The sequence below is a fragment of the Heterodontus francisci genome, chromosome 5, assembly GCF_036365525.1.
Source record: "Heterodontus francisci isolate sHetFra1 chromosome 5, sHetFra1.hap1, whole genome shotgun sequence".
NCBI lineage: Eukaryota > Metazoa > Chordata > Chondrichthyes > Heterodontiformes > Heterodontidae > Heterodontus > Heterodontus francisci.
Genome location: NC_090375.1, coordinates 73,018,682 through 73,043,608, shown reverse-complemented (window position 1 = coordinate 73,043,608; position 24,927 = coordinate 73,018,682). Strand labels below are relative to the sequence as shown.

At 44.2% G+C, this 24,927-nt stretch overlaps 1 protein-coding gene across 1 annotated transcript in view; it reads right to left on the bottom strand.

Moving 5' to 3' along the window:
* Positions 1–24,927, bottom strand: part of calb1 (calbindin 1) — a 107,102-nt gene that overhangs the window by 243 nt on the left and 81,932 nt on the right. Inside the window, exons 7-10 of the mRNA XM_068031634.1 lie at positions 17,311–17,366; positions 17,178–17,217; positions 14,250–14,303; positions 19–90 (exon numbers count right to left, since the gene is read on the bottom strand). Coding sequence (XP_067887735.1) covers positions 19–90; positions 14,250–14,303; positions 17,178–17,217; positions 17,311–17,366 — 222 coding nt within the window. The remainder of the gene's footprint in view (positions 1–18; positions 91–14,249; positions 14,304–17,177; positions 17,218–17,310; positions 17,367–24,927) is intronic.

Sequence of the window (24,927 nt, the reverse complement as noted above, 5' to 3'; positions counted from 1 at the left end):
GAAATGTGTTTTTACTACCTTTTTGTTCTTTTCGCAGAGATCCTTTAGTAGAGCATCTAATTCATTTTCATCTATGTATCCATTACTGTCCTAAGCAAAAAAAAAATACAAGTTTGAGACCCATGTCGTAGAATGCATACCTTATTAACAATTCCAATCTACTTTTCTCATTACTGAATACTCTACAGTGCATGTAAGATATATTTTGGAAATATGTCACTCTGTGCTTTACAGTTGTCATTTGGTAAAAGCCTGATAAATCACATCTCTAGAACATAAAACATGCAGAAAAGTACTGTTCAGAATATTGCAAGTAATATCCACAGCTGTTACAACTGGATTTTAAAATTAAAAATACCATTGAGCATCAAATTTCATATCTCCTTTGGAAGTTGAGCTATTTATAACAATGGAAACCCTCATGGGCAGTTAGCATTCCAAAGCAATAGCTAAAACATTAATTCTACAGGTTGGACATTCAAAATCTAGCATCCTTGGGACCAAGACCGTGCTGGACTTTGGATTTTCCTGGATTTTGGACAATAAAACAAAATAACTGAAGAAAAGGGCTTTCAGCTTGAGTTGTCAGTGCATACCATTCCTTTGCCTTATAAATTCTGGTAGAGTGAATGTATAACTGATTGATTATAGATGTTAAAATTGACTTACAAAGGTCAGGCGATGGTGAGCTAAATAAATGTTAGTGAACCACATGTGCTTCCAGCCGTGGAACTGAGAATGGATGCAGTCCAACAACTTAAAAGTCGCGTTCCTCCAGATCGCTCCTGGGTCCCGCTCCTGCCTTCTCCCCTAGTGGAGCTGCCCTCACATGGAGCCTGCAGCACTCTGGCTCCTAACGCTAGGCTGCTGACAGCCCGAGCACGTGGAACCCGCAAGCGCCCTCTGGGTCAACCAGAGCCTGAGGAGAATCACAGGCCTTGGCTTATTAGCTGCCTGAATGCCGTCCTGGCCAACTGGAGCCCGGCCCTGGACAAGGAATGGTGGGTGTTTTTGGGGGGGGGCTGTGGGAGGGATCCGCCAGTCGCAACAACATTTCTCGACTTTTCTGGAACTTTTTCCACAGAAAGCGCTCTGCTTTAAAGGCCAAAACTTTCCCAACACGATCCCTTCCCACTGACCCACTTCCACTTAAGGAAAACCAGAGTACTTTTAAAACAAGTTGAGTAGAAATTGACAGAGAAAATTTTACTTCAGAGAAGCATTGACTTAACATTACTCTTTAAGGAGGATACTATAAAAAGCTGCATCTTCAGTCTTTTCAAGTTTAATTCAAGTGATTATGATCAGTTGACGCTAAACTGCTGTTGCATCTGAATATTTTCAAAAATGTCTAGTTTTTGGACAGTCGGATTTTGGATGTCCAACCTGTAATTGGACTATTGCCAACTGTGTTGTGGATTAGCAGTACAGATATAACAATAAAGCCCATTTTGTAAATCAAGTGCCTAAAAACTAAGCAATTCAATGTTAACATCTGCATATTGTCATGTAGGCCCCCACCTACCAAGACTGAGGCACACATTATTTCGCCACATGAACATTAAAACTTAAAATTGTGGCTGGGAAGAAAAGAGGGCCTATCACAAAGAATTGCCAAGCCCTGACTGAAAAGACATTTGCATGCTAGCAGTGTTGGAACAAGGGACCCAGTCCTTCCTTCTCTAATACACAGAAGACCTGGTCAGACCAGTTTATCACATGACTAACTGGCAGTTTGAATTTGAACTTGCCACAGTGTTGAAAACCCAGAAAGCTGTTGGCTCCTGGGTTGAGAACACCTCATTCCTGAGGCTCTCATCTCTTTCTCACGGAACTGAAGACACATGAACCCCAAGAGAGAAAAGTCTCCTACAGTGAACAAGGTTCAAGAAGAATACAAAGCTCCAACGAAAAGCGAGACTACTTACAGCAGGACTACAGTAAACAAGAAACTCTTCTGAAATTGCCTCAGACCTCTCTATTTTTCTTCTCTTTATCCATCCCTATTTCCATGTGCGTATCGCATGTACGTGCTAGCGTGGGCACGTCGTATATCCATAGGCGTTAACCGTATTAGAGTTTAAGCTTAAGGTTTAATAAATTTCACTTTTCTTCTTTAAACCTAAGGAAGCCTGTTTGTGCTCATTTCATCGACTTATAATTGGAGAGTGGTAAACAAGGATTCACCAAGGGGGAGCTCAAAACACTGTTCAAAAATCAAACCAGGTGAAGACTAAAAGGGACCCTTAGACACCTTTCTCACCTGGTCATAACAATATTATTGGTACTATCTGCAATTTTTAGTCACAAAACTCACTTAATGGCACTACAACACCATACCACTAAATAATAAACAGGGAGCACATAAAGAGCCATAACTAATATAACTCGAGTTATTAGAAATTGGACAAATCCTAAGCTGCTCCATAAAGAGCTCAGATAGCTTATAAAGGGCATATGTTTCTTTTCTCGACTTGTCTTTATCAATCACTAATAACTTGTATTAATATAATGCCCTTAATGTAGTAAAATGTGCCAAGGTGCTTCACAGCAATGTTATCAAACAAAATTTGACAATGTGCCGCATAAGGAAATATTAGAAATAAGAACAGGAAGTGCTGGAGATACTCAGCAGGTCTGGCAGCATCTGTGGAGAGAGAAATGTTTCAGGTCTGTGACCTTTCATCACAACCCACAGATAATGCTCCTGTGAAGGGATATTTTAATACATTAGAAGTGCTCTACAAATACAAATTGTTGTACAGCACAGAATGAGGCCTTTCGGGGCTTTGTCAGTTTTTTCAAAGAGCAATCCAGTTAATCCAACTCCCCTGCTCTTTCCCCATATCCCTAAAATGTTTTCAAATATTTATCCAAAAACCTTTTGAAGATTCCAAATCCTAACCAATCGTTGCACGAAAAATGTTTACCTTATTTCGCCTCTGGTTCGTTTGCCAGTCACCTTAAGCTTTTGGTTATCAACCAACCTTCAGCCATTGAAAACAGTTTATTTATTTACTCTAAATCCTGCATAATTTTGAACATGTCTATCAAATCTTCGTTTAACCTTCTTTGCTCTAAGTAGAACAACCCCAGCTTCTCAAGTCTATCCACATCCTCATCCCTGGAAACATTCTAGTAAATCTCATATGTACCCTCTCCAAAGCCCTCATGTCCTTCCTAAAGTGTGGTGCCCAGAGTGGGACACACTACTCCTGCTGCAGCTGAAATAGCATTTTGTACAGGTTTAGCATAATTTCCTTTTTTTGTACTCTTTGTCTCTTTATAAAGGCAAGAATTCCATATATTTTATTAACCTGGCCTGTCGCCTTCAATGATTTGTGCAAAAGAACCCCAAAGTTTCTCCTCTTGCACCCCTTTAAAATTGAACCATTTAGCGTGTATTGTCTCTCCACATTCTTCCTTCCAAAATGTATCAGACTTTTCGATGTTGAATTTCATCTGCTGGTCCACTCCACCAGAATTCTTTTGAATTCTATTACTATTTTTCCTCACTGTTCACTACACTTCCAAGTTTTGTGTCGACGGGCAAATTTCAAAATTGTGACCAAGTCCAAGTCGTTAATGTGTGTGTGTGTGCGTGTATGTATCTGTATACAAAGTTAACACACAGTTTCATCAAATTTTACAGAACTGAAAAAGTACATTTGCACTTGGTTGCATACCCCTTTTTATCATCCTTTATACACTTTAATTTTCGAACATTTAACCACTCCCCTTTTCTGTATCCACCACCATTTCTGGTAGAGTATTCCACATCCTGAAAATGCTGCATAATAACATTCTTCCTAACCTACCGCTGGTAGCGATTCTACATTTATACCTTCTGTTTACTGACTCACCAACCATTGAAAATAGTTTTTCCCTATTTATCTTTTCAAGCCCTCTTCTCCACTTCCTACTCCAATTTTGAACACCTCTAAGAGACCTAATCTATCTTTGTTCAAGACTGAAAAGCCGTTATTTCAGTTTCTCTTAATAATTAACACCTCTTAGTCCAGTGTGTTACGAAAGTGCTTCCATTTTTTACATTTATTTTTGAGGATGTGTTAAAACTGAAAAGATTCCATGGATTTGTTTTTTTTTTAACCAAGTTCACTGACAGGCCACCTGTGATTTGGGCTCACTAACAGCAGAACCCTTGGTGACTTGGGGGAAAATGTTTACAGAGAAGCCACATGTCAAGGTTTGTAGAGGTTTGGAGGTCGACTCTGTTTGGGGTTTGGACATGGTTTTCCGTTAGTTGTGTGAACTGTTTGAAGGCAGTTGATTTCCTGCCAAGAAGAAAAGAAATCACTCAGTTCACTTCCTCTATCTTCTTGAAGAAATCCTGCCAAGGTCCAGTATGGGGGGGGGGGGGGGGGTGGGGTGGAAATTCCTGGTGCTGTATCGCTCCTGAGGAGCTGAAAAGAAATCCTGCAATGTAGTGTACAGGGAGGAGGTCACACTGCAGGTAAAGACTAGGCAGGTAGTGCAGGAGTCCCCTGGGTCCATCTCCCTCTCTAACAGATTTTCCACTTTGGATACTGTTGGGGGAGATGACTTTTCAGGGGAATGCAGCAAGAGCCAAGACTGTGGCACCATGGGTGGCTCAGCTGCACAGAAGGGAAGGAAAAAGAGTGGGAGAGCAATAGTGATAGAGGATTCAATCGTAAGGGGTACAGATGGGCGTTTCTGTGGCCACAAACATGACTCCAGGATGGTATGTTGCCTCCCTGGTGCTAGGGTCAAGGATATCACTGAGTGGCTGCAGGACATTCTGAAGGGGGAGGGTGAACAGTCAGAGATCGTGGTTCGCATTGGTACCAACAATATAGGTAGAAAGAGGGATGAAGTCCTGCAACAAGAATTTAGGCAGCTAGGTAGCAGATTAAAAAGCAGGACCTCAAAGGTTGTAATCTCTGGATTAGTCCCAGTGCCACGTGCTAGTGAGTACAGGAATAGGATAGAGCAGATGAATGCGTATCTGAAGAGATGATGCAGGAGGGAGGGCTTTAGTTTCCTGGATCACTGGGTCTGTTTCTAGTGAAGGTGGGACCTGTACAGATTGGACTAGTTGCACCGGAACGGGACCAACATCCTTGCAGGGAGGTTTGCTAGTATTGTTGGGAGTGGGGGTTTAAAATAATTTGGCAGGGGGATGGAATACGGAGTGTAGGTACAGTGATGCACAGCCAGTTATAGAAGAGAAACTAACTTGGTGTGGAAGGCAGAGCAAATATAGACCTGTTAAAGGCAAAAGTGAATAATGCAAGGCTGTATTGTATCTATTTTAACGCAAGGAATCTTACAAGTAAGGCAGATGAATTGAGGGTGTTGATTAACACTTGGGAATATATTATTGCTATCACAGACGTGGTTGAGGGAAGGGCAGCTTCCAAGGTATAAAATCTTCAGGCATGGTGGGGGTGTAAAAGAGGAGGTGGCATTACACTATTGATCAAGGAGTCAATTACTGCAATAAGGAGGGATGATATCTTGGAAGGTTCCTCAAATGAGGCCAAGTGGTAGAACTTAAAAACAAAAGGGGCAATCACTTGGCTGGGAGTGTACTATGGGCCTCCAAACAGTCAGGGAGAGATAGAGGAGCAGATATGTAGGCAAATCTCAGAGAGGTGTCAAAATAATAGGGTAATAATAGGGGATTTCGACTTCCCCAATATTAACTGAGATAGTTTTAGTGCAAAAGGCTTAAACAGGGTGGAATTCTTAAAGTGCATCCAGGACAGCTTTTTGAGCCAGCACATAGAAAGTCCTACAAGAGAAAGGGTGGTACTGGACTTAATCTTAGGGAATGAAGCCGGACAAGTGGTAGAGGTGCCCATGGGGGAGCATTTTGGGGATAGTGACCATAACTCGAAGATTTAAGGTAGCTATGGAAAAGGACACAAATGGACCGGAAATAAAGTTACTGAATTGGGGGAAGGCCAATTTCAATATGACAAAACAGGATTTGGCCAAAGTGAACTGGGAGCAGTGACATGTAGGAAAGTCTACATTAGACCAGTGGGAGTCATTCAAAAAGGAAATGGTGAGAGTTCAGGGCCAACATGTTCCCGTAAAGGTGAAGGGTCAGACCAACAAGTCCAGGGAACCCTGGATGTCAAGGGATATAAGAGGATTGGATAAGGAAAAAAAGGAGGCTTACGGCAGATTCAGAGGGCTGAAAACAGCAGAGGCCCCAGAGGAGTATAGAAAGTGTAGGAGGGTACTTAAAATAATTGGGAGAGAGAAGAGGGGGCATGAAAAAACATTGGCGGGCAAGATAAAGGAACATCCCAAGGCATTTTATAAATATATTTTTGACGAGGATAACCAGGGAAAGAGTAGGGCCCGTTACGGACTAAAGTGGCAATGTGTGTGTGGAGCCAGAGGACATCGGTGAGGTTTTAAATAATTACTTTTCATCTGTGTTCACTATGGAAAAGGACGATGAGGGTGTAGAGATCAGGGAGGGGGATTGTGAGATACTTGAACAAATTAGCATTGAAAGGGAGGAGGTTTTAGCGGGCTTAAAAGTGGATAAATCCCCAGGCCCAGATGAGATGTACCCCAGGCTGCTATGTGAGGCATGGAAGGAGATTGCAGGGGCTCTGACACAAATTTTCAAATCCTTTTCTGCACAAAGTAGAGGTGCCAGAGGACTGGAGCACAGCGAATGTGGTACCATTTTTCAAAAGGGTAGTACGGATAAAGCAAGTAATTACAGGCCAGTGAGTCTAACATCAGTAGTTGGGAAACTATTGGAAAAAATTCTGAGGGACAGGATTAATCTCCAGTTGGAGAGGCAGGGATTAATCAAGGATAGTCAGCATAGCTTTGTCGGAGGGGAGATCATGACTAACAAATTTGATTGAATTTTTTGAGGAGGTGTAGATGAGGGTAAAACAGTTGATGTAGTCTACATGGACTTCAGTAAGGTTTTTGATAAGGTCCCGCATGGAAGATTGGTCAAGAAGGTAAGAGCCCATGGGATCCAGGGCAATTTGGTAAATTGGATCCAAAATTGGCTTAGTGGCAGGAGACAGAGGGTGATGGTCGAGGGTTATTTTTTGCGATTGGAAGCCTGTGATCAGTGATATACTGCAGGGATCGATGCTGGGACCCTTGCTGTTTGTCGTGTACATTTATGATTTAGATGTGAATATAGGAGGTATGATCAGTAAGTTCGCAGATGACATGAAAATTGGTGGTGTCGTAAATAGTGAGGAGGAAAGCCTTCGATTACAGGACAATATCGATGGGCTGGTAAGATGGGCAGAGCAATGGCAAATGGAATTTAACTCTGAAATGTGAGGTGATGCATTTTGGGAGGACTAACAAGGCAAGGGAACATACAATGGATGGTAGGACCCTCAGAAGTACAGAGGGTCAGAGGGACCTTGGTATACTTGTCCATAGATCACTGAAGGCAGCAGCTCAAGTCGATAAGGTGGTTAGGAAGGCATATGGGATACTTGCCTTTATTAGCCGAGGCATAGAAAATAAGAGCAGGGAGGTTATGATGGAGTCATAACCTAGTTAGGCCACAGCTGGAGTACTCTGTACAGTTCTGGTCGCCACACTGTAGGGATGGATGTAATTGCACTGCAGAGGAGATTCACCAGGATGTTGCCTGGGCTGGAGCATTTCAGCTATGAAGTGAGAATGGATAGGCTAGGGTTGTTTTCCTGAGAGCAGGGAAGGCTGAGGGGGGACCTGATTAAGGTATAGTTAATCATGAGGGGCACAGATAGGGTAGATAGGAAGAAACTTTTTCCCTTAGCATAGGTGTCAATAACCAGGGGGCATAGGTTTAAGGTAAGGGGCAGGAGGTTTAGAGGGGATTTGAGAAAAAGTTTTTTCACCCAGAGGGCAGTTGGAATCTGGAACACACTGCCTGAAGGAGTGGTAGAGGCAGGAACCCTCAAAACATTTACGAGGTATTTAGATGAGCACTTGAAATGCCATAGCATACAAGGCTATGGGCCAAGTGCTAGAAATTGGGATTAGAATAGATAGGTGCTTGATGGCCGGCACAGACACAATGGGCCAAAGGGCCTGTTTCTGTGCCATATAACTCTTTGACTATGAGGTAGGAGGATCTGGTCCCTGACTCTGAGGGTACAACTTCCAACCTTGTGAGTCTTGCTATGAGGGTAGCACTCCTGCTCTTCCTGCTCACATGCAGTGCTGTAAAGGCAATTGCCTTCTCCTCAAAGCTGCCCTTGCCTCCCTTCTGCCAGGATTCCTGAGACTTGGTAATCCCATTCGGCCCCTGATAAACCTGTAAAACAGGTTAAATCAGCGGCTGCCAGCCTTATTAAATATTTAAGTTGCCAATGCGCCTCCTGGCAGCGGATTGGCTGCCTGCCCATTGTCCCGCCTCTGTTAAATTCAGAAGTGGGTGGGTTGGGGTCAGTTTTTTGATTTTAAAATTTTTACATCAGTCCCCACCCATTTTTTGGATGTTAAAATTCACCTAGCGTCTAAATGGGGAAATGTAATAATAGTAAATTCAATGTCAAAATAAAGACTGGCATTTTACCACCCCCAAGATTTGTGGGGGGGGGGAGCTGTTCCCATCGCCTACCTGCCCCAGTTGCTATTTTACCAGCGGCAGGGGAGGTGGTAAACAGTCTGACCACCCCAGGCCAATTGAGGCCCTTAAGTGGCCAATTTATTGTCACCAAAGGGCCGCCTCCCGCCATCGCTGGTATATAAACTGCGGCAGATGGGCACTTCACCTGTGAAGGCCGCCCAGTAATCCTGGTGGCCTCTTTGCAGGCTTGGAGGAGGGGACGGGGTCCCTCCTGATCAGGCACCCTTGCCCCCCAGCAGCACAACCTGCCCCTGCTGGAACACCTCCTCCCACCCTCTCTATCAGCCCCCGCCATGCCGGGGCTCAGCCACTTTTCCCCAGTGAGGCCCAATCCCTACTTACCTTTTCAGGGGCCTTCTCCATTGTTGCTGGTCCTGGCTGAGTGCAGTCCCAGCAGTGGCCACCACTCCCAGTGGCGCTGCTGGAACTGAAGAGCTGCTGCCCCACTGATTGTCTGGTAGCTCTTGGAGGTGGGACCTCCTGCCTCAGAGGGGCGGAAGTCCCACCTGAGGCCAATTAAGGGCCTGGGCCATGTAAAATTGCTACATGGCTTCCAGGCCCAGCAGAGGCTAGCTTGTTCCCACAACATACAAATCCGGCCAAAGAGAGGCAAAGACAGATAAAATTGAGATATGAGAAACTAGAAGTTTTAAAAAGAAATCTCCAACAGTAATTAAAATCTAAAGGCATGAGAATTTACACTCAGTGCCAGAAAAATTGTTTGGAAATAAGACTGTTAAAAGATTTAGTTATATTTGATTGGGCATGCCCCAACTTTTTGTTTTATGGGTATCTATTACATAAGTACAGCAAATTTACACCCATGTATTTCAATGTCAGGTCTGCGATACTGCTATAGCAAAGTTTTTAGAGGTGTAAGACAAATCAGACAGAAACTTCCTGGTTTCCATGGTAAACTGCGTATGTGCGGGCGATGAAGGTTGCCGTCCAATTTACTAATTAATAATGTGACCACTGATAAACTAATCATTTTTACTGCAAAATCTGGGCCATACTCAATCCAGTGCCAGTGGCTAGAGTGAGGATGCATCCAGGTGGTGAACTTTAAGTGTGGTATTGGTGATGGGTAACTGGTGTTTCATGTACATGGCCAAAAGGAAAGAACCAACCATCTCGAACGGAGAGTTGTCACTGAGCTGGGTCTCACTGAAAGCATCTATATCAATATCATATCTGGCAAGCTCTCCAAGTTTAGCCATGCATCTGTTGAAGCCATTAATATTGTTTGTACTCCACCTCACAATCTACTAATGTCACCACTGTTAACCATACTCACTATATTTTTGTATCAGCTGCAAACTTTGATGTTATGTGTCCTATGCTCACATATAATTTGTTTAATTATATCATACATATTTCTGATTCTGCTCCTGAAGTCCAAATCTTTTTTTTTTGCTTAGCTCTTGTTGCATCTGTCTTTGTTACTGATCAGACTCATAGGGGCTGGATTTTGTTACCAGCTTGACATTGGGTTCCATGTTGGGGGGCGGGGGGACGGAGAATCAGAACGGCATCTGCCACCACGGAACCCCACACTTGAATTGCCGGACGCGATCTTCCCGGGGTCGGATAGGCCAACGTTGGCCTTCCTGCCCAGAGGCCAATTGAGGCCCTTAAATGTCCTATCGATGGCCAATTAAGGGCCTCTTTCTGTTGCCGCTGGGATCTTACCAGTGGTGCAGGGGCGGTGTGGCCTCCGCCCTGCGGGAGGATGCCTTGGAAAATGAGGCACCCTCCCTGCAAGCTTGGGGGAGGGGGTGGTCCCATCCTTCGTGGGAAATTTGTGGCTAAGAGGACCCCCACATGAATCACTGTACCCCATGGGCCCCCCCCTACCCCAGACTTAATGCCCACCCCCTCTCCCCCCAACCCATCCATCTCACTGGGGCCTTCCGGGCTGGCCCAACGACCCCACCTCACCTGTCTCAGGTCCAGGGTTCCAGCGTTGGGCCTGGGTCCAAAGCCTCTGCCGTACTGGCAGTGGCCACCGCTCCCAGTGGCACTGCCAATACTGTTGAACTGCCGGCCCTGTGATTGAACAGCTGCTTGTGGGGGGGGGTGGGATCCCCTTCCCTATTAAGCGTTTAAAGGGACGGGGATCCCGCCTCCTTAAACTTTGACCCCAAAAGACTGGAGAATTGCTCTGGGGGTCAGAAAAAATGTAGAGGCGGGGTTCCCCTTCCTTTTCGGCCCAGCGCCGGGACCCCCGCCTCCTGTGTAAAATCCAGCCCATAAATTACATTATTCATAAAAGCAGGACATTTGGCCCCTCACGTCATAATTTTGTGGGACTTGCATGGTGCAAAATGAGCATGAGGTCTTGAATGCACCATTCCAGTAGTGCAAGACTCCAGGAAATTCTGGGTCAAAAAATTTGTCCTTGCTACTTCAGTAAATACATTAAAGGAAATTGGTTACAATGCTTTGGGCTGGATTTTGTGGTCAGAATGAACATACACACGAGCCATTCATTACACTTGTACTTGCCAATGGACTTTCTATCGGCTTTTACTCTGGGAGTTCCTGTCAGCCACCTACCCAAAAGTGCAGCACTCTTAGAACAGCATCTGAGATCTGTGTGAACAGGGCAAGTAACAATGCATCTCTTTAACCAATCAGATTAAAGAATCTGTGAATGAGCAGTGCAGAATTTGAACCAGGAACTGCCACTTAGAATATTGAATTCTATATCAAATTAAATACAAATCGAAATAGAGAGAGGGCATTTTCAGAGAGAAATCAGACAGAAGGAAAAAAAAATTAAATTACCAACAATAATTTAAAATGTAAAGGAATCAGACTCGATTTTCAGTGCCAGAGAAGTTTTGACAGTAATTAAGACTTGCCATACCATTAAAACGAGCACTTCCATTGGAATGGACAAGGCTTAAATTTTTTGGCAAGTTCAGTTGATATATTATCTGGTACGTATTGAAACCTCACGTTCAATATAATTGAATGGTAAGTCTCCCAGTGAGATACTGTTTTCGCACAGCTTTCAGAGCAATATGGCATCTCTGACAACCTCCTGGCTTCCGTGGTTAAATGCACATGTGTGGTCATTGGAGGGTGCTTTCTAATTCCCGCACAAATAACAGGGAGAGCTATTAGCCTCTGTTATTTCTACCTCAAAATCTGCCCCATCAAATGTTCATATGTTAGTTTCCCAGTAATCTCAGAGCCAAGCATTTTGAAGACTATATTTCATACTTCTAAGTACTGTTCTACAGAAGATGTTCCTTTATAATCTGATGATTATGTGCAGTGATATTGGCCCAGAATTTTCTGGAGCAGGGCACCGTGTGCCTTGCCCGTTAGACTTTCCTGCATCCTTCAGCTCAAAAATTTTTTGCTCAGTAAGTTGCTGGAAGTGCGAGTTGATAAGGGCACAGCAAGTGCAACAGGCCATTGGGCACCTTGGTGAACAATGGAATCAACAGTGTATCTCTTCAACCAATGAGATTTAAGGATTGAGAAATAAGCAGAGGAAGGACTGAGACAGTGGGTGAATTAGAGGGGGTGAATTCAATGTCAAATCAGGTATAGTAAGAAATGGAGGGAAATAAAGTTTGGATTGAGAGCGAGAGAAAAGGAAAAGTAAGGAGAAAAGTTTTAATTTAACATTTGATACTTTTAAAATCTCCAATGTCAATTCACAACTTGAAGGAATGAGATCCACAATTGTTCACTTTCTGGGCCAGAGGTTGAATGTCAGTCATTAACAATTAACACTTCAGTGAAAGTGTACTTGCATGATTAAATGCTAAACTTAACATTCTGGGATGAGTTTAATGGACAATCTATGTGCAAGTTCAGCATCTTCATGAAACTCTCAGGGTGGTTAAAGGTAAGATGTCATTTTTGTAAGGCCAATGGTGGAGTGACACAAATCATCCGGCACAGTGGCGCAGTGGTTAGCACCGCAGCCTCACAGCTCCAGCGACCTGGGTTCAATTCTGGGTCCTGCCTGTGTGGAGTTTGCAAGTTCTCCCTGTGTCTGCGTAGGTTTTCTCCGGGTGCTCCGGTTTCCTCCCACAAGCCAAAAGACTTGCAGGTTGGTAGGTAAATTGGCCAATATCAATTGCCCCTAGTGTAGGTAGGTGGTAGGGAAATATAGGGACAGGTGGGGATGTGGTAGGAATATAGTAGAGTAGGGATTAGTGTAGGATTAGTATAAATGGGTGGTTGATGGTCGGCACAGACTCGGTGGGCCGAAGGGCCTGTTTCAGTGCTGTATCTCTAAACTAAACTAAAACTTGTGGCAATTCACAATTCATGGGGCATCTTCTGCTGTACAAGTTTCTCGCCAATATGTACATTAATAAGTTTGTATGTTCATGCACTGTTACGATTACACCAAATTCCAGCCTATTAAAAATGCATTCAAAAAAGCATTTTTATGATTGTCCAACACACAGTGACCAAAGCAATTCTTTTTCAAAATTACTTAACTCCTATCTGAATTGCAGTGTTTCTCTATTATTAAGTGCAAACAAACTGTACTTGTAGTTAGTTGGGATGGGTAATGCCCTTCGATGCTCTTCACTTAAGGGATCATGACTGACAAGTGTCATTAAACTCAATTAGGCTGGTATACCTGATTATCAGTCCAGCGCTGGAACTTAAACCCATAATCACTGGATTGTGAAGCAAGAGTTCCTGCTATCATGTTGAAGAGGCATACTTAATCAAAACTAGTTATGAATAATGAATGGGGATTGTTCCCACCCCCACCCCCCAGATTTTCTAACTTTTGAAATACTCTGTACAGCAGTCCCTTTACAGCAGAGTGTCACAGAGTGGAACCTCCTCCTCATCCATAACCACCCACACCCTGAATTATTGTCCTAGTTTATTCCATATACATGGGTAAGTTATACAGTGGGATACCCTCTGTCAAGAGTGAACACACTAGTGTGAGGGCAGGAAATCCAGAATGCAGCACCAGTAGAGGTGGCAAGCGACCCTATTAGGTCAGAAACATGCTGAAGATTGCAGCTGGACTTCTGTTGAAAACCTTAGCCTCGGACAAGACTAAGGCCTTAAGAAGTAAAGTGCTGGACCCAACTTAGAGAATCTTCTACAAAGCCATCTCCTCCATTATGAGAACTCAGGGCTTTCTGTGTCCTAATGACACTTTCCACATGCTGGCTCCAGGAAAGGGCAGTAAATGGGGCAGCTGTGAGTTAAATTCACCAGGCACCTGAGCCACACCTCATCCTGCCGTCAGTTGAATGCAGCATGTGGAGAAGGAACAGTCAGCGCCACCACAGTGAGTGGGAAGGGAAATCCCAATCAGTGACGGGAGCCTTGTCAACCAAATTTTCTTTCATTTTCCATCGCAATGCCAGCTGATTTTTTACAGAGGAGAATTCCCCCTCTGAAATGTACAGGAAAACAACATATTTTTCTGCATAATGTTCTTCACATTAGAAAATCTTTAATTGTAAAATCACATTGCGCTCCATACAATAATTAAAGATGTTTGGTTCTCATGAGCTTTTTCATGCCCAAAATGGCAACTTTCCCCTTTAAGATACTGAAACTGCTTCTCTTGTAGCAGCGTGTCCCTGATGATATACTTGAGTAATTTAAAAGTTAATAAATTAGATTTGAGAAAACCTACCTGATCATAGTAGTCAAAGATATCATTAAATTCTTTTGAAGACATATTCACTCCCTGAAAAATGAAAAAACATTCCATTGACTTGTATTAAATGATGGCTCTGTAACTTGCAACTGATTACTATAGCATGATGAGTGGACCTTCTATGACATTGCTCATGGCAAGTTAGAGATTATGGAAAATATGAGCTGGTATAAAAAAAAAAGTGAAGTGAAAGTGCAGATGTGCCATTTAAGGGAGAACAGGATAAGAAGTGGCAAAAGTGGCGAGGAGGAGGAACAAGTGCTTGCTGTGGGTTCAGTTTAAATAAATATTAGTTTTCTGCTGTAGCATATCGGGAAATCTACAGAAGAGCAGTGGGGAGCACTCAGAAAGGAAATGGGGAGGGTACAGGCCCAACATGTTCCCTCTAGGGTAATAGGTAGGAGCAACAAGCCCAGAGAACCATGGATGACCAGAAACATTCAGGGTATGATGAGAAGGAAAAGAGAGGCTTTTAGCAAATACAAGGAGAGCAAATCAATGGACGCATTAGTGGAGTACAGAAAGTGTAGGATGGAGCTTAAGAAAGCAATTAGGAGAACAAAGAGGGGATATGAGAAAGCTCTGGCTGGTAAAAGTAGGGAACATCCCAAGATATTCTATAAGTATATCAATGGGAAGAGGATAACCAGGGAAAGAGTAGGACCCATTAGGGACCAAGGGGGAAATTTGTGGGTGGAGCCAGAGGATATTGGTGTTGAATGAATACTTCACATCTGTCTTCACTCAAGAGAATGAGGATGTAGAAATGGAAATTAGGAAGAGAGACTGTGAGGTTCTTGAGCAAATTATCATAGGGAGTGACAAGGTATTGGAGGTTTTGGAAGGCTGAAAAGTGGACAAATCTCCAGGTCTGGACGATTTGTGTCCCAGGATGCTGTGGGAGGTGAGGGTGGAGATTGAAGGGGCTGTGACCCTAATTTTTAATTCCTCTCTGGCCACGGGGGAGGTGCCAGAGGACTGGAGAACAGCTAATGTCCCACTATTTAAGAAAGGTTGTAGAGATAAGCCAGGGAACTACAGACCAGTGAGTCTCATGTCAGTGGTAGGGAAACTATTGGAGAAAATTCTGAAGGAGAGAATCTATCTCCACTTGGAGAGGCAAAATTTGATTAGGAATAGTCAGCATAGCTTTGTCAGAGGGAGGTCATGCCTAACAAATTTGATTAATTTTTTTGAGCATGTGACCAGCTGTGTAGATGAGGGTAATGCAGTTGATGTAGTTTACATGGATTTCAGCAAAGCCTTTGACAAGGTCCCACATGGGAGACTTATCAAGAAAGCAAATGCACATGGGATACAAGATAACTTGATTAGGTGGATTCAAAATTGGCTTAACTGTAGGAGACAGAGAGTGATGACAGACGGCTGTTTTAGTGACTGGAAGCCAGTGTCCAGGTAGCGTACCACAGGGATCTGTGCTGGGTCCCCTATTGTTTGTCATTTATATAAACGACATAGATGACTATGTGGGGGGGTAGGATCAGTAAGTTTGCGGATGACACAAAGATTGGCCGAGTGGTTAACAGTGAGGTGGAGTGTCTTGGGTTACAGGAAGATATAGACAGGATGGTCAAATGGGCAGAAAAGTGGCAGATGGAATTTAACGCTGAAAAGTGTGAGGTGATACACTTTGGAAGGAGTAATGTGACACGGAAGTATTCAATGAATGGCCTGATACTGGGAAGTTCCAAGGAACAAAGGGACCTTGGCGTGTTTGTCCATAGATCTCTGAAGGCAGAAGGGCAGGTTAATAGGGTGGTGAAAAAGGCATATGGGACACTTGCCTTTATCAGTCGAGGCATAGATTACAAAAGCAGAGAGGTCATATTGGAGTTGTACAGAACTTTGTTCAGGCCACAGTTGGAGTACTGTGTGCAATTCTGATCGCCACATTATAGGAAGAATGTGATTGGCATTGGAGGAGGTGCAGAGGCGATTCACCAGGATGTTGCCTGGGATGGAACATTTAAGCTATGAAGAGAGGTTGAATAGGCTTGGGTTGCTTTCGCTGGAGCAGAGAAGACTGAGGGGTGACCTGATGGAGGTGTACAAGATTAAGGTTCCCCTTAGTTGAAGGGTCAGTTATGAGGGGTCACAAGTCGAAGGTGAGGGGTGGGAGGTTTAAGGGGGATTTGAGGAAGAACTTTTTTACCCGGAGGGTGGTGACGGTCTGGAATGCACTGCCTGGGAGGGTGGTAGATGCAGGTTGCCTCACATCCTTTAAAAAGTACCTGGATGAGCACTTGGCACGTCATAACATTCAAGGCTATGGGCCAAGTGCTGGCAAATGGGATTAGGTAGACAGGTCAGGTGTTTTAATGCATCGGTGTAGACTCGATGGGCCAAAGGACCTCTTGTGCACTGTATTATTCTGTGATTCACGGAAAAATCTGTAGGAATAGTTTTAAAAGTGCTCAAAACATTTAAGAATTTTATAACCGGTTACTGCTCAAAGTGGGAGATTTGGCAACTGCCTGAGAAGATCCAAGAGGTTGACATTGAGTTGGATCAGGTGAGATGGCACAGTATCACCCAATATGGAAATGCCTTTTTGGAGGACTTATAAAAAGCAGCATACTGCCAGCATTCTGGAAATGGAAGCTGCAGGTCTCCAGCAAAAGCAAAATGATAAGTCAATTTTGGCATGACAGGAATGTGTGATGGAAATAAGTTTGACACTTACAGAAAGTGCATGAATATGCCATAATTTGAATATATTGTGCATTATATCTGCTGTTTTCTGTGCCTTTTGTGAAGTTGAGGATGGATATATATTTTAATTGGAGTACCCAATAGTCCCAGTTGCTATAGTTTACACAACACTGTTTATCCACATACATTTTTTTTTAAACTGCCAGATATTCCAAAGAAAGCAGCACCTACCTGAAATTTGAGGAGAAAATTCTCTTTGTCAGGAAGTAACCTATTCAAAAATGAATTTTGCATATATGTAGTTTGTGTTTATATTGCCCAAATAATGTTGTTGCTTTAAAAATAGAAATTGAAAATGACATACCTTGCCATTTCACCCAGTCCCAGCTTTCCATCTTGATTTGAGTCGAACATTTTGAGCTTAAAAAATAAAAATAAATAAGGTTTCCTGAAATGATTCAAACATTTATCCTTTTCAGAAAGTTTAAATGAAGCCAGAATTTAAAAAATAAAATGATGCATTTGGATATTTAAAGCTTTTCTTATCACAGGACTACAAGTCGCAGGTAAAGAAGTTAAATGATAGTTTAAAATCTAAATTCCTTGTGTCGTCTTTTCTGTCTCAATGACCCAAAATGCTTATACTAATTATTCTATTTGATTGTTTTCTATCCCTGCCCCAGCATCTAACTTAAGAAATCCCAAATGGATGCTGAACTGCATGGTTTGTGAGCGCAGTTGACAGCAGGTTGATGTATGACCAGATTTGTACCACAAGATATTGATCTGACCACACTATTACATTGTTTACACCACGGTGCACCAAGTCCAACAGGAGAAATTAGACATGCAAACAAATATATAGGAAAGACACCAGCAGACATAACTCTTTAAGTACCTATTTTAAATTTCCTTTGCAGATTCCATTCATATAACTTCTGCCAATTATCTGCATTTGTTCTACCCTTTAGTATCTTCCAAAAAGCAGTGCCTCGCATATTATTAACGGAGGATGAGCATTCATAGCGGGGGAACGTAATTGTTTTCCTTTTTTTTGATAAAGGTTGATTATCTGTTATTTAAAAGTATAAATATATATAAAACTGTCAAATTGATACCTAAACAACTACTTTTCCCTATCAAATGTGAATATATGCATACAATGCAGTAGACTAATTAGCATTAAATGCTCCTTTCTATGTTTGTTCTTAATTATCTTTCAGTGGTTTAAAAAGTTAAAGCATACTATAAATTGATCAGAGTGCAGCCAATGACCATAAGTATACCAATTGCACAATATTTTAACAAACCTGAATATAGCAATAATATTGAGATTGTATTTTTTTTTTAATTTGTTCATGGGATGTGGGCATCTCTGGCTAGGCCAGCATTTATTGCCCATCCCTAATTGCCCTTGAGAAGGTGGTCAGCTGACTTGAACTGTTGCAGCCCTTGGGGGGTGGGGGGGTGGGGGTAGGTACACTCACAGTGCTGTGAGGAAGGGAGTTCCAGGGTTTTGACCCAGCGACAGTGAAGATATAGTTCTAAGTCAGGATGGTGTGTGGCTTGGAGGGTAACTTGCAGGTGGTGGTGTTCCCATGCATCTGCTGCCCTTGTCCTGCTAGATGGTAGAGGTTGCGGGTTTGGAAGGGGCTGTTGAAGGAGCCTTGGTGAGTTGCTGCAGTGCATCTTATAGATGGTACACACTGCTGCCACTGTGCTTCGGTAGTGGAGGGAGTGAATGTTGAAGGTGGTGGATGGCATGCCAATCAAATGGGCTGCTTTGTTCTGGATGGTATCGAGCTTCTTGTGTGGTGTTGGAGCTGCACCCATCCAGGCAAGTGGAGAGTATTCCATCACACTGCTGACTTGTGCCTTGTAGATGGTGGACAGGTATTGGGGAGTCAGGAGGTGAGTTACTCGCCACAGAATCCCCAGCCTCCGACCTGCTCTTGTAGCTACAACATTTATGTGGCTGGTCCAGTTCAGTCTCTGGTCAATGGTAAACCCAGGAAGTTGATAGTGGGGAATTCAGGGATGGTAATGCCATTGAACATTAAGGGGAGATGATTCGATTTGTTGTTGTTTGAGATGGTCATTGCCTGGCACTTGTGTGGTGTGAATGTTACTCGCCAGTTATCAGCTGAAGCCTGGATGTTGTCCAGATTTGCTGCATTTGGACACAGGCTGCTTCATTATCTGAGGAGTCGCAAATGGTGCTGAACACTGTGCAATCATCAGCGAACATTCCCACTTCTGACATAATGGAGGGAAGGTCATTGATGAAGCTGCTGAAGATGGCTGGGCCTAGGACACTGCCCTGAGGAACTCCTGTCGTGATGTGCTGGGGCTGAGATGATTGACCTCCAACAATCACAACATCTTCCTTTGTGATAAGTATGGCTCCAAATAGTGGAGAGTTTTCCCCCGATTCCAGTTTTGCTTGGGCTCCTTGATGCCATACTCAGTCAAATGCTGCTTTGATGTCACGGGCAGTCACTCTCTCATCACCTCTGGAGTTCAGCTCTTTTGTCCATGTTTGGACAAAGGCTGTAATGAGGTCAGGAACTGAGTGGCCCTGGCGGAACTCAAACTGAGCGTTAGTAAGCAGGTTATTGCTGAGCAAGTGCCGCTTAATAGCACTGTCAATGACCCCTTCCATTACTTGCTGATGATTAAGAGTAAACTAATATGGTGGTAATTGGCCGGGTTCGATTTGTTCTGCTTTTTTGTGTACAGGACATACTTGGGCAATTTTCCACATTTTCGGGTATATGCCAGTGTTGTAGCTGAACTGGAACAGCTTGGCTAGGAACGTGGCTAGTTCTGGAGCATAAGTCTTCAGGACTATTGCCGGAGCCCATAGCCTTTACAGCATCCAGTGCCTTCAGCCATTTCTTGATATCTGATTGGCTGAAGATTGGCATCTGTGATGCTGGGGTCCTCAGGAGGAGGCCACGATGGATCATCCACTCGGTACTTCTGGCTGAAAATGGATGCAAATGCTTCAGCCTTGTCTTTGGCACTGATGTGCTGGGCTCCCCTATGATTGAGGATGGAGATATTTGTGGAGCCACCTCCTACTGTTAGTTGTTTAATTGTCCACCACCATTCATGACTGGATGTGGCAGGACTGCAGAGCTTATATCAACATAAGTTGTGGGATCACTTAGCTCCGTCTATCACATGCTGCTTGGCATGCAAGTAGTCCTGTGTTGTAGCTTCACCAGGCTGCCACCCCATTTTTAGGTATGCCTGGTGCTGCTCCTGGCATGCTCTCCTGCACTCTTCATTGAAGAAGGGTTGATCCCTGGCTTGATGATAATGGTAGAGTGGTCATTCACCACTCCTCAAGCCTGGAGTAATGCAAGGAGGCAGGCTTCCATGAACTACCAGAACCAGTACGGGGATTGAACCTGTGCTGTTGACATCTTTTTGCATCGTACACTAGGTGTCTAGCCATCTGAGCTAACCGACCCCCCGGTTACAGATTGTAGTTGAATACAATTCTGCTGCTGCTGGCTCACAGCGCCTCATGGATGCCCAGTTTGAGTTGCTGGATCTGTTCGAAATCTATCCCATTTAGCACGGTGGTAGTGCCACATAACACAATGGTGGGTATCCTCAATGTGAAGACGGGACTTCATCTCCACAAGGACTGTGCGCTGGTCACTCTTGCCAATGCTGTTCATGGACAGATGCATCTGCAACAGGTAGATTGGTGAGGATGAGGTCACGTAGGTTTTTTCCTCTTGTTGGTTCCCTCACCACCTGCCACAGACCCAGTCTAGCAGCTATGTCCTTTAGGACTCGGCCAGTTCGGTCAGTAGTGGTGCTACTGAGCCGCTCTTGGTGATGGACATTGAAGTCTCCCATCCAGAGTACATTCTGTACTCTTGCTACCCTTCGTGCTTCTTCCAGTTGGTGTTCCACATTCATCGCCAAGTGGTGGTAATCAGCAGGAGGTTTCCTTGCCCATGTTTGACCTGATGCCATGAGATGTCATGTAGTCCGGAGTCAATGTTGAGGACCTCCAAGGCAACTCCCTTCCGACTATACCACTGTGCCGCCACCTCTGGTGGGTCTGTCCTGCTGGTGGAACAGGACATACCCAGGGACGGTGATTGTGGTGTCACACAGAAGTAGGAGCAGAAGTCGACCATATGGCCCATCGAGCCTGCTCCGCCATTCAATACGATCATAGCTGATCTTGGGCTTCAATTCCACTTTCCTGCCCGCTCCCCACATCCCTTGATTCCCTGCGAGACCAAAAATCTATCTATCCCAGCCTTAAATGTATTCAATGATGGAGCATCCACAACCCCCTGGGGTAGAGGATTCCAAAGATTCACAACCCTCTGAGTGTAGTAATTTCTCCTGAATCAGTCCTGAATGATTGGCCCCTTATCCTAAGACTGTGTCCCCGTGTTCTAGATTCCCTGGCCAGTGGGAACAATCTCTCAGCTTCTACCCTATCAAGCCCTTTCAGAATCTTGTATGTCTCAATTAGATTGCCTCTCATTCTTCTAAACTCCAGAGAATATAGGCCCAATTTACTCAGCCTCTCATCATAGGACAGTCCCCTCATCCCAGGGACTAATTTAGTAAATGTTTGCTGTACTGCCTCCAGTGCAAGTATATCCTCTCTAATAGCCTGCTGCACCTACATGTTAACCTTGTGCGTTCATTGTACGGGTACCCCCAAGTCTCTCTGAACATTAACACTTAGCAGTTTCACAGCTTTTAAAAAATATTCTTTTTTATTTTTACGACCAAGGTGAACAACTTCACACTTCCCTAGATTATACTCCATTTTCCATCATGTTGCCTACTCACTTAACTTGTCTATATCTCTTTGCAGCCTCTACATCCTCAATGCAGCTTACCTTTCCATCGAGCTTTGTATCATTAGCAAACTTAGATACATCCTTCTCTGTCTCTTCATCCAAGCCATTAATATAGAGTGTAAATAGCCAAGGGCCCAGCACTGATCCTTGCGGCACCACACTATTCACTGCCTGCCATATTGAAAATGCCCCATTTATGCCCACTCTCTGCTTCCTGTCTGTTCACCAATTTGCTATCCATGCTCATATATTATCCCCAACACCATGAGCCCTTATCTTGCCTATTAATCTTTTATGTGGCACCTTATCGAATGCCTTTTGAAAATCCAGGTATATATTACATCTACTGGTTCCCCTTTATCTACCCTACTAGTTACATCCTCAAAAAACTCTCATAAATTTGTCAAACAGGCTCTCCCTTTAGTAAAACCATGCTGACTTGTTCTAATCATACTATGCTTTTCCAAGTGCAATGTTAAGACTTTAATAATAATTTCTAGCATCTTCCCAATGACTGATGTTAGGCTAACTGGCCTATAGTTCCCTGTTTTCTCTCTACCTCCTTTCTTGAAAAGCGGCATAACATTTGTCAACTTCCAATCTGACCGACATTGGCTGCATGGCATGATTCCATGAGTATGATTATGTCAGGCTGTGCTTGACTCATCTGTGGGACAGCTCTCCCACTTTTGGCACAAGCCTCCAGATGTTAGTAAGGAGGACTTTGCAAGGTCAACAGGGCTAGGTTTGCCGTTGTCATTTCCGGTGCCTAGGTCGATGCCGGGTGGTCCGTCCGGTTTCATTCCTTCTCTTAGACTTTGTAGCAATGAGATACAACTGAGTGGCTCGCTAGGACATTTCAGTGTCAACCGCATTGCTATGGGTCTGGAGTCCCATGTAGGCCAGATCAGGTAAAGACGGCAGATTTTCTTCACTAAAGGACATTAATGAACCAGTTGAGTTTTTACAGCAATTGACAATGGTTTATGGTCATCATGGGGTGGCACAGTGGCGCAGTGGTTAGCACTGCAGTCTCACAGCTCCAGCGACCTGGGTTCAGTTCTGGGTACTGTCTGTGTGGAGTTTGCAAGTTCTCCTTGTGACCGCGTGGGTTTCCGCCGGGTGCTTCGGTTTCCTCCCACAGCCAAAGACTTGCAGGTTGATAGGTAAATTGGCCATTGTAAATTGCCCCTAGTACAGGTGGGTGGTAGGAGAATTGAGAGAAGGTGGGGATGTAAGGGAATATAGGATTAATGTAGGATTAGTATAAATGGGTGGTTGTTGGTCAGCACAGACTCAGTGGGTCGAAGGGCCTGTTTCAGTGCTGTATCTCTCTATGATTAGACTAGTTTTTAATTCCAGATTTATTAATTGAATTCAAATTTCACCATCTGCTATGGTGGAAATAGAACCCATGTCCCCAGAGCATTAGCCTAGGCATCTGGATTACTAATTCAGCAACATTACCACGATGCCACCGCCACCACAGAGTATCAATTTATTTTTTATGTACTCTTCACATTTTTACTGATCATGTGATTTTAAAATTACCCATTCAATCTATGCTGCCTTTAGTTCCTATCAAGCTGTTTTTTTAACCATCTTGTTTGCACTGGAGTGCTGACTTGGGTTGCATTAGAGTGCTAAAGTGGAAGTTTTGTGACTGAGGAAGTTCGGTGAGGAGGGAGCGAGGAGCTCCTTTCATTTCCTACCTGTCCTCAGAGTGAGGGGAGCCCAGAGTTTCCAAAGAGCACAGCTGACTGGTGAGTAAGTCCTGGTGGGTATTTTTCAAAGTGGATTGAATTGTAAGTCATTGTTTTAGCAAGACTTAGTTTTTTTTAAATTATAATCGTCTTCTAAAGCTTTAAATTTAAAGGGTTTAGTCATGGCAGGAGAGCTTAAAGCCATGGTTTGCTCCTCTTGCTGCACGTGGGAATCAGGGAACATTTCCAGTCCCCGGGACCAGCATGTATGCAGGAAGTGTGTCCAGCTGCAGTTCCTGGAAGCTCGGGTTTCAGAGCTGGAACGGCGGCTGGAAACACTGTGGAGCATCCGCGAGTCTGAGAGCATTGTGGATAGCACGTATAGAGAGGTGGTCACACCGCAGCTGAAGGGACTTGAAGGAAGGGAATGGGTGACCACCAGGCAGTCCAAGAGAAACAGGCAGGTAGTTCAGGAGTCCCCTGGGGTCCCGCATGCAAATCGGTATTCCATTTTGGAGGCTGATGAGGCTGGTTCCTCCAGGGAGTGTGGACAGAGCCAAGCTTCTGGCACCGCAAGCAGCCTTCTGTACAGGAAGGGGGAAAGAGAGGAACAGCAATAGTAATAGGGGATTTTACAGTCAGGAGAACAGATAGGCGCTACTGTGGCTGTCAACGTGACTCCAGGATGGTGTGTTGCCTCCCTGGTGCCAGGGTCCGAGATGTCACTTAACGGCTGCAGGGCATCCTGAATGGGGAGGGTGATGAGGCAGAGGTCATGGTACATGTTGGGACCAATGACATAGGTAGAAAGAGGAATGAGGTCTTGCATCAAGAATTCAGGGAATTCGGCAGTAGACTAAAAAGCAGGACCTCTCGGGTTGTAATCTCTGGATTACTCCCAGTGCCACGTGCTAGCGAGTATAGAAATAGGAGAATAGCACAGATGAATGCGTAACTTAAGAGTTGGTGCAAGAGGGAGGGTTTTAGATTCCTGGACCACTGGGACCGTTTCTGGGGAAGGTGCGACCTGTACAAGCGGGATGGTCTACATCTGAACCAGATGGGGACTAACATGCTTGCTGGCGGGTTTGCTCGTGCTGTTGGGAAGAGTTTAAACTAATTTGGCAGGGGGAGGGAATGCAGACTCCTAGCAGAATAGGGACACAGCTAAACACAGGAAAGAAAACAAGTCAGAGGGAATACAGCAGAAGTAAGTTTCAAGGTAGTAAGACCAGGATGGAAGGCCTCTACTTTAATGCCAGGAGTATTGCAGGTAAAATGGATGAGTTAAGGGCAAGGATTGACATGTGGAATTGTGATATAGTAGCCATCATGGAGACATGGTTGAGGGAGGGGCAGGACTGGCAGCTCAATATCCCGGGATATAGAATCTTCAGGCGAGACAGAGGAGGGGGTAAAAGAGGAGGGGGC